Source organism: Clarias gariepinus, chromosome 17 (genome assembly GCF_024256425.1).
Source record: "Clarias gariepinus isolate MV-2021 ecotype Netherlands chromosome 17, CGAR_prim_01v2, whole genome shotgun sequence".
NCBI classification, from domain to species: Eukaryota; Metazoa; Chordata; class Actinopteri; order Siluriformes; family Clariidae; genus Clarias; species Clarias gariepinus.
The window spans coordinates 8,927,163-8,937,674 of record NC_071116.1 but is presented as its reverse complement, the minus strand read 5'-3'; the positions used below and the strand labels follow the sequence as shown (position 1 = coordinate 8,937,674).

General features: G+C 42.3%; 1 protein-coding gene across 4 annotated transcripts; it reads left to right on the top strand.

The window, feature by feature from the left end:
* Positions 1-177: 177 nt before the first annotated feature.
* On the top strand, positions 178-10,170 carry mn1a (meningioma 1a). 4 transcript variants are annotated; one of them, XM_053476094.1, is made up of 5 exons: positions 178-747; positions 954-4,233; positions 8,280-8,340; positions 8,443-8,654; positions 8,755-10,170. In XM_053476094.1, the coding sequence occupies exons 2-3, from the start codon at positions 1,125-1,127 to the stop codon at positions 8,288-8,290; spliced, it is 3,120 nt and encodes a 1,039-aa protein (XP_053332069.1). In that variant the 5' UTR covers positions 178-747; positions 954-1,124; the 3' UTR covers positions 8,291-8,340; positions 8,443-8,654; positions 8,755-10,170. The 4 variants fall into 4 exon arrangements, with proteins under 4 accessions (XP_053332069.1, XP_053332068.1, XP_053332066.1 ...); XM_053476093.1 differs by having other exon boundaries at positions 8,446-10,170; XM_053476091.1 differs by having other exon boundaries at positions 8,443-10,170.
* The last annotated feature ends 342 nt before the right edge of the window (positions 10,171-10,512 follow it).

Here is a 10,512-nt window from a genome sequence, read left to right as displayed (position 1 = left end):
GTGTATTTAATCTCACTAGTTCATTTCTAATACAGATTATACACTGGCTTTTCTTTGCATCCGTGTGGGCGGGGTTTATTGGGCAAGCCCCGCCCCATGCGCACGGACGCCGCGTCCGTATTGGTGGTCACGCAGCGCTGGGAGAGAGATGAGGGAATGTCAAACTTGTTGCCGACACTGGAGGTAAACACATAAAGAAAGATCGCGACAACGTAAAGATGAACGGTACGTCCTTCACGAGCGTCGCGCTTTCTAACCCGCCGCGCTAACGGGCGAGTACGCGATAGTTGAGCGCTCGGCTTGTGTGCCGCCGCTCCGGTGCGTTTCTCACACACACACACACACACACACACACTCAGACACACCGCCGCGATCCGGACATTCAGCTCGGCAGCCGAGAGACGCGCGCCCGACTGTTCCTCCGACTCCACGATGACACAAGTTGATCTCCGTGTAAACCGAAACACGCTATAAAGATGGCGGAGTAAACCGGCGCTTGCGATCGTATCAGCTTGGATTCGGCGCGAGGATGGGTCGCGCGCTGCTCCGGTGTCGCTGCCTCCAGCCTGCAGCTCTCCTCCCGGCCGGGTCACCACCGTGTTAGAGCTCCCCTGAACATGTGCGTTTTTCAGCCTCTCATATCTCAGCCCGTGTGTGTGTGTGTGTCCTCGTCGCCAACAAAAGGACCAAAGTTTCTCTCGCTGCGTTGATTTTACACCGACTTGTCCTCTGTTCGGGGCTCCGGAGGTACTTACAACTCATTTCACATCTCCTTCTTTTACAGACCATAAAAAAAATAACCATCAATATATAAACACTGTATCGTAAAACATTTCCGACATTCATATTAGAAAACTCTTAGTTTTTTTATCCACCAGTCATTATTGTGTGTCATTTGTGTAACTAGTTACTTATATATATATATTTTTTTTTTCTTTGTACCTTGTTAACAGCATGGACCTGGTTGGAAAAGAAGAAATTAATTTTAAAAAAGTGCAAATTCTGGAATACAGGAAATGGAATTAGTGGTCATTTTGGATTATTTCCACTGATTTTTCTCTTTTTAAATAATCATTGTGGTGTCTTTATGAACAGTAACTGCACAAGCCTTGTGCACAGTAACAATGAACACTAACTATAACAGTTCTGGATTTGACATGAAGGCACCGTCAGTAGGTGTAGAGCCAGTATTAGGCCCTTTGAACGAACCCCCCATGCAGGGTCTCGGCTTCACGTCGGGAAGAGAGCAGTATGGATTCCAGCCTCACAGCCATGGAGATATGCTCAATATCGGACTACAGCAGCAGCATCAGCTCCATATGCCGCTGCCTTTCAACAACCAACAGCTTAATCCTGACCAGCCTTCACACCCCTACCAGGATGGGGTCACCTCCTGCCTGCATGGGGACAGACACATTGGCTTCAGTGGCAGCAACACAGGCCACCAGCACATGTTCGAGACTGAATTCAATCATTTCACAGAAGCTCAGACACGAGAATGCCTCTCGCAGCAGCAGCAGCGGCTCGCCAGCATGCCTGATTATCAGCTCCACAGCCACCCTAATGGTAATCACGCGGTTCCAGCCCCATGTCTGCCTCTAGACCAGTCACCCAATCGGGCCGCGTCCTTCCACGGTCTCCCATCCTCCTCTCCCGAAAGCAACAGACTGGAGCACTATAGACTTTTCCCCCAGGGAAGGGTAGGGGCGTCTCAATACTGTTACCCATGCGATCCTATCTCTGGACATTTTGATATGGCTGGATTTTCTACTCCTGACTCCACTGAACCCAAATTGTCCTATTGTGAAGCAGGGAACCAGATGGTTGGAGGTAATTTTCCCACCTTCAATCAAAGCGGCTCACGAGCTCCTATGATTGGCGGTTCTAAAGTCGATCAGCAGCTACCTCAGCAAAACACTTATTCGGAAAGGTTTGGGAACAGAGGAAAATTGGAACCAGGGGTCACTCCTAGACATCACCTCATGGCCCAACAGAGAGCAGGACCTATGGCTAGGCAGAACCCTGGCTCCCCTGTCCTTCCCCGTTTGTACCACACGCCAGAATTTGTTCCAAATAGTCCAGACATGCAGAACAATAACGTAGTGCTTCATGGTCAGCATGGGCAGCTGGATCATCCCATACACAGATTAAATAACCACAACATGCATCCGTTTAGTGAGCCCATGTTTAATCCCCAATTTGGACCTCAACCACCCCATCAACAGCATCTCAACTCTTTCCCTTATTTAAATATGGCCAAGAGGCCACGGTTTGATGCCCCAAATGGCTCTGCTGGGGAGAGCTGTCGCCCCCTGAGAAGTGGCTTACATAATCGCCCAGGCCTTGAGAACCACCTCTCCCCCTCCTCCTTTCCTGCTCCCATGGGGGAATTCACAACTCACGTGACGGATGGTTTTCAATCAGGCCCCCCACCGCTGAGCTGTGGCTCACATCAACAGCAGCCACTGGCTCGCCAGCAAAACGCAGCCATGATGATCAAACAAATGGCATCTAGAAACCAGCAGCAGAGAATGAGACAAGCGGACCTGCAGCCTATAAGTCAGCATGGGGATGTTACACAGAACAGCATGGGCCACCGAGGGCCGATCGGTGGCATGTCTCATTTAAATTTTGACAAGAAACATAATTTTCATGGAAACTTTGATACTCAGAATCATCACCTACCTCACGAAAACTCTTGGTTTCCCGACCCACATCAGCAATGTAGGGAAACGAACATTCATGGAATGGAACAGTTACAAAATGGACATGATATTTTTAGATCAGGGGTCACAACTGCAGAGATGCAGTCCTTAAATTCACCGGGGCCACAAAATCAGTTTGAAAATAGCATGAACAATTCTTTGCAGGTACAGACATCTGATGATGGAACAATGCAGCCAAATGCACCCATGAACAGGAGACAGGGTGAATTTGGAGGAGCCGCTATAAGACGTCAGCACAGTTTCCCTCCTGGGGGCCCAAATCAACAGGGAACCTCTCAAAGCAATCCTGCCGGTTTGAACTCCTCACCAGGGAACTATCCCTCCCATCCTGAGTACATCTCCAGTCAGCACCTGTCAGTCAATAAGCTTGGGGCCCTCTCTTTGGGGAATTTAAACAAAGCAAGTACAAAAGACAGTGTGTTTGGCCAAAGCTGTCTGGCGGCTCTGTCCACTGCCTGCCAGAATATGATTGCCAGTCTGGGGGCCCCAAACCTCAATGTGACTTTTAATAAGAAGAGTCAAAATGAGGCCAAACGCAAACCAGGTCAGGTGGAGAAGGACATAAATAGCAGTGGCGGTGTTGGGGCTTGTGGCCCAGGAGCAGAGTATTTCCAGAGCAGTGCTTCTCAGAATAGTCAGACGCCTTGCTCTGGGAATAACAACAATACAGCAGCGGGTCAAAGTGCTCTAGGCCAGATGGCAAAAAGGGATGCTGCCACCCTCTCCCCAGACAACGCTGTGGATTCTGGGAATGAAGGCAAAGGAGCAATAGGGAGCAATGGCCGTGGGAGAGGAAAGAGAAGACGGGACAGTGGGCATATAAGTCCAGGTAATTTCTCCCCATCATGCAGTAACAACCCTGTGGTTAGTCCAGGCCAGCAAGCATCCTCTTTGGGCATGGGTGCTGAAGGCCGAGGCAGGACGCCCGAAAGTGTCCTCGTCTCTCCTTCGTTCGGAAAACCTGACCTTACAACCTCAGTGGATAGTGGAATTCAAAGCATGGGCAAGTCTGATGGCGTTTCACCCTGTATGGATTATCTAGATGACGCTAGCCCTAACTACGGCAACGAGGATGTTAGGACCAACAGATCCAGTATGAAGTGCAGTTCAGACAATAGGAGTGGCTATCCTGACACGCCTTGCATGGAACAGGTGAGGACACCGCTGGACAGCTCGGCCCAGGACGAGGTGCATCCTCTTGAGATCCTTCAGGCTCAAATCCAGCTGCAGAGACAGCAGTTTAGCATCTCGGAGGACCAGCCGCTTGCCGGAAAGGCTGGCAAAAAGCCAGACTGCCAGTCTGGACTTAACGGAGACTGTGCCATGGCAAGCTGCAGCCCAGAGCCTGGCAAGGGCACCGTAAATACCATTGACCTTGACTCTCTCATGACAGAGCAGCGTGCCACCTGGTATGGCCCTAGCAACAAGGCTCTGATAGAGGACTCTAGGAATGGCAAGTGCATGGGATTCTGGGACAGAGCAAGAGGCCAGAGTGACAACAAAGAAGGTAAACACAATCGACTCACAGTGAGAGCATGATGAATTGGTGGTTTTATGGACTGTTGAATTTACTGTGATGACTTAATGGCTGGATAATGAACAACTTTAGGTAGCTTAACCTCTAGGGGTTTACAGCTAATCTTTCTCAGAGAAATGGGCTTTAATTAGCACACTTTGCTACAGTCTGTCTGGTGGTGACAGACACAGCATGTAAAGACGAAAATGTGGTCCATTTTTTGCTGGAAGGCAGCAATGTGTGGGCAATGTGCAATTTGTGGTGAAGAAAAGGTTCAGGCCACATTTGAAATAAAATCCATGGCCATTAAAACATTACAGGCTATTTCCATGCTCATAATTTTTTTTTGAACTGTTAAAAGCTTACACACACTCACACACACACACGCATGCACACACACATACACAAAATAACAAAATACAAATAAAACTCAGTACTGTTTGAAAATGGTTTGCAGCTACTGTGCAGGTTCAGACAATACCGCTGTTTTGTCTGATAAGAATGATCTAAATGACGTTATTATTATTATTATTATTATTATTATTATTTACTGCATTGTTTTATTATTATTAATATAGTTTTTCAACTACAATTTTTCAGAACATTGTTGTAATTTTACCCTTGTGTTTTAGCTGAGTAACAGATTTAATTACTCAAAAATGTTCTATTATAACAAAAACATAACAAAATATGCATTTGTACTCCATTAACTATGTTCACTTGAACACTGAAATAAATTCTTAAAAAAATTTTCATGAATGTTTGGAGGTACATCTACAATTAGTTTAAAATTTAAATATGCATTAAAAACCCGGAGCTCATTTCAGTGACTCGGTAGCCTGTGGTGTTTTTTTTTTTTTTCTTTTCTTTTCTTTTCTTTTAATCCCGTCAATTTTCTTATTAAAATCTGACATGAGATTAGATATTTAAGCAAAGACAGGCTATGATCATTTCTGGAGGTTTGCTTTTTTTTTTATTCATTTCATTTTTATTTGTTTCTATTTTTTTCCTTGATGGCTTATTTGAATAATATTGAACGGTTCGGAGAGCTAGTTCAGTTGAAGCGAGAGGAGAATATAGTGTGTGTGCTTTTCATTTTCATTTTGCGTGTTCCCTTTTCCTTTTTTTCTGTCTCTCTCCCTGTGATGCATTATAGAAGACTTTAAAACAACAGTTGTCTGATTTATAGTGGCTCTGGTTATGTGTCGTGTATCATGTGACTGTCACATCAGCGTAGTGATACAACATTTAACCATGAAGGGAATTACGTAGCGATTTAGTGAATTTCGTGAGATGAACCTTAATATTGCAAGACACTCACTAGGCAAATATCTGTGTTTTATTTATTTATTTATTTTTTTTGTTTGTTTGTTTTTTTATTTTTTATTTTATATATATATATATATATATTTCTTTGGTCATCTTGCATTTCATCTATTGAATATTTAAAAAAAATAACTGCATATATTCATGTATATTGTGTAATAATTTCATTTATGCCATAACAAGGTGCTAAAGTAGATTCAAGATGAAGTCAGGCTTAAACACTACAGAAGGAATTATCTAACAATGTGTCTGATTTTTGACCACGGCTTTATGTTTTTAAACATTTTGCACAAGATTAAAAATATTTACAGAGAACATATTATTTTATTATTATTATTATTATTACTAGTATTATTAATCTGTTTATTTGCAATAGTAATTATGCAGTTATGCATGTCTTATAAGTGTAGCTATATGGTAACTATCTTTATAACAAATTATGCCATTGATAATGTAGTATTCTACAATGCACTGTGTGTGTGTGTGTGTGTGTGTGTAAGATAGAGAGGGTGAGAAAGAATGTGTGTATGTGTGTTTGAGTGTCTACATTGAGAACTCTTTTAAAATTCACTGGCTGAGCAGTAGAGATTGTCAGGTGTGATATTTAAAATAGTCACATTTCAAAATACCAACAGAACTGCGGCTCTGAGAATAAACACACAAAAGACCAAAAAAATCTCACTGACTGGAAATAATAGATTATGGAATATACAAATAAATAATAATAATAATAATAATAATAAATAGCAACAACAATATTAATAATACTACTATTACTACTACTACTACTACTACTACTAATAATAATAATAATAATAATAATAATAATGCTGCATGGGTTAATGTTCTTGTAGTTAATAGTATTCAAAGCACTGGTGAAAATGCCCAAAATTTGAACATACATATCAATACGTCATACATAATTTTAATAACAACAATAAGTAACAATGTTCAATAACAAGATCTGAATTCTAAAAATAATAAACACCTGAATGAGCTTTGTGTTGGCCTCCATTTAAGAATTAAATAAAATAAACTGTGGTATGAATTAAATTACCAAATGCACCCTAAATGTATTAACTAACAGCTCATTTCATATTCAACGTAAATGTATGTATATGTTTTTTTTAATTCACAAATAGAATAAAAATTAGGTCTTCTTTTTCTCCAGGTGTTCATCATTTATTTAATGTCACATCCATAACACTGTTTTCTAACAAGGTTTAAAATCTGAAAATGTGTCATCACATGCACTCACCCGCACACGCGCACACACATTTGAAAATATGCTTGTTTGACGCGTCAAACCTTTGACGAGTGGAAATAATCAGTACACACTAATGAACGGAGAACTAATTAAAACTCGTGCTGCTTATCATTCTATCCTTCGTGACATCTGGATCCGCATCGTTCACGCTGAAATCCAGAGTAACACTTTGTTCAGGCAAGAACTCTGCGATGGTCGGACACCACGCGCACGCGCCTTTAGCTGGAACCGTGTTTCATGGACTTCTGCGTGATTTACCAGAGCATACCTTTTATGGGAGTGTTTGTCTATCAGAATGAATTAAGGTGCTTGACGCTCCCCGCCGGAGCTCCTCCGGTACATGGTCCTTTTTTCCATTAAGAACATAAGGAAAAATGAAGATCTTGTCTTGGCATTTTCCCCCTAGGGTTTTGCCAAAAGGGAGGTCTATGCTCGCACAAATGCATCAAGGAATCCAACGTTTTGCTTTGATTTATACATGCTTCCTCCCTGCAACACCCTCCTTCCTTATAGACCCTTTTTGGAGGATGTAACTAGGCTCAAAACACTTTTCTGACCAATTCTCTGTAGGCTTTCTCTAGCACGTAGCAATGTTATTGAGCTTAGTTGATCTTTTTCATACTTTTCCATTTCAACTCCCAATGAAATGATCATATGTTTCTGAGATCAGCAAAGTCTACGAATTGTATATGGAGCAGAAGGGTGTTGCTGTTGCTGGTCCATATGCGGCGGTTTAGTGCCTGTAGCGTGCTGGCCAAAGAGAGCGTGTTTGAGAGCCAGATGGAGCAGTTAACCATCCAGACAGCAGCAAGCCATCCATGCTGGGCCCCTCAGCTGGCCCGAGTTCCCGATTCCTCCTTCTCCCCCACTTTTTCTCCACTCGCTCCCTCCCTCCCTCTCTCCTTTCTCCAGCCCCTGAGCTCATGAAGGCAGGCCCTGTATGGCCCCAGGCCTCAGATGTGAGACTCCCTCAGTGCATTTCAGGCCTCCGAAACACTGTGAAAAGTCCTTTCATATCCCTCAGCTTCACTTCCCACTCACTCTGTCAAATATTTTAAGACCATTTCATTCAAATTTGTCAATAGAAATTCGAACCATATAACAGTATATAAAATCAGGTCCAAGAGGGACTCGTTAATGTAAAAGAGAGAGCGAGAGCCAAACACTTTCTGTGCGCTTGTGTGGGGAGGCGCCCACACGACCCCCAGAGTTCAGCTGGCAGGTGTTTAGAGCTTGGGTTAAAACTAGCCAACAATGACAGGTAGACAGTTTGGAAGGATTGGTTGGGGGTGGGGGGGATGGAAAAAAAAATCTGAGATGATTTGCAGCAGAGTTAATATTCAATTGCTAGCTGGGTTTCAAATTTAACCCTATGATATGATCCTAATCTATCTCTTTCTCTCTCTCTCTCTCTCTCTCTCTCTGTATCTGTGTCTCTCCCAAGGGCACGGGTAGGATCACTTGTTGGATATCCCTCAATGACTCTTCCCTGAGTCGCCAAAAAGGTAATAACTGCAGATTGACTGGAAGCCATTTTAAGGCATTTTTCAAATTGAAAAATGTATGAGAAAAGACTTTTGACTAAATTGTCCTGCCTGTGCTCTCAGCAGGTGCTGTTCAAGATTGGTGTAGGAGTGAAGGAAAGCCTGGAGGAGCCCAGTACCTGTTTCTTTACTGCACAGGAAGATTGAGGGATGAAGGATCCACTAAAGCTTCCACGGAGCCCCCGATATTCACATTCAAACATCCTAGAGCAGCTCCAAACACTTGGGGGTGGAGATCCTTCCTGCCTGTTTCTACCTGACAGATCACTGTGGTGGTTAGTCTTTGGTCCTTTATTTTCACTGATAATTGGATAATGTCTTCATCAGGAACAGTGAGGCCACCACCATCTCACAGTGTGTGTTCAATGCTGCTAGGAGGCCACACACTCTCTACGTCTCTACTGGAAGCTCCAACATAGAGACTGAAGACTGTGACTTAGGAAAGACAAGCACATCAGATTGGAATCTTGGACGGCGTGGCCGAATTGCTTTTAACAAATATTTTTTTAATCCTTTTTTGCCATTTGTCCTCTTTTCTAATTTTGTTTTGATTACCTCATTTTTTTTTAAATAAAAAAAACAAAAAAAAACTATTAAGTGAACATCAGAATATTTCGAAGTGTTTTTTTTTATGTAGAGACGTTGATGAAATGCTGAAAACATTTCTTCGCGTCGAGCATACAGCAGGACTTGTCTTTTGGTTTCTGGCCGTTTCAAATCGTCCAAAATCTTGCTGGAATTACTATTACTTTCATTTATTTATTTGATCCATTAGATCATTTTCGATCATAAGCGATGAACATTTGAAAAATATATTCACCACATTTTATCCATCACAGATGGAAACTTGGCTGTGATATCAGATGTCTGTTTTGTCCCTCCTTCTGCTGTTTTAGAGTTGAAACAGAAACTATTCACAGGAGAAGAACCACTTTCAGTATTGTGTTTTTAAAAAACGCCTGGCAGTTCACTTTGCTCCTCAGTCCTGGGTTTTTCTGACTGTGGTGGGTCAACCTTTTGACTTTGAAAGGCCAGTGGGGGTTCCCTTCGCTCCCTCCCGCTTTTGGAAATCTGATATGTAGGCTGAGCTCATCCCTTTGTGGCGGCCTGGCCAGTGTCGGAATGCCATTGTTTCAAGCCGATACTCTGCTCTATTTGGGTTTTCCCCTTCACTCGGCCTTCATTGACATACTGAGCTTCTCCCTGCTTTTAAACTAACTGGTGCTGAATATGTTTGGCCAGACTTGGCAGCCTATTCAAGCGGGGACAATAGCCACTGACAAAAGACTTTTCCTTTTAAGAAAATGGGTGTCCTTCTGGTGATTCAAAAGATCTTTAACCAGTTTATTGGTGTTTGACACCTCAGTGTTTTCCATGCTCTACCTCTTTCCGTGCTTATGAGTTTAAGATTTTTGTTTCTGTCTTGTTTTGTTTTGAATTTGAATTTGCTTTTTAGTCATGACACATCGTCTCCTCCTTTTTAAAAAAAAAAAGAAAGAAAGAAAGAAAGAAAGGCCCTTAACTTTCATGTGGATTTTCACAGTGTGAAACCTTTTGAATGGACTGATACACATGCAGAAAGTGGCTTTTTAAATTAAAAGCGGTTGGCATCGAAAGCCGGCAGCTTTTACTGCAATATTTACAAAGCTAAAATGGTTTTCTTGTAGAATGTATAGGCAATGTAAATAAACTGTATAGCAACTGTATAATATGGATTAATTGAGAAATATGTTGTAAATCATTGTTTTCTGCACCTGACACTCATCAATATAAAACAAACTGAGTGCATTATCTATTTGTCCTTTGTCGTTTGTGTCTTAATGTACCACTCTTTTTTTTCAAAAAGAAAAAAAAATAAGTCCAATGTTTTTATTTCTGTAAGGGTCTATGAAGGTTGAGATACTGCCTGAGAAATAGTGGGTTTATGTTTACCCTGAACTAATCTTAAACAGTGGGAAAATAGTTTTGGAAAGCAACTGTGAAGAAAAGAGAGAGAGAGAGAGAGAGCGGTTATTTAGTGAAGTCAAGGGATACTTTCAGTGATGCCTGTGAACTGCAGCCAGGCTTTAAGGCGGCCATGTAGCGTGCCTTATTCATACGCTTTACGTTAATTTACATTAATGGTGATCACAG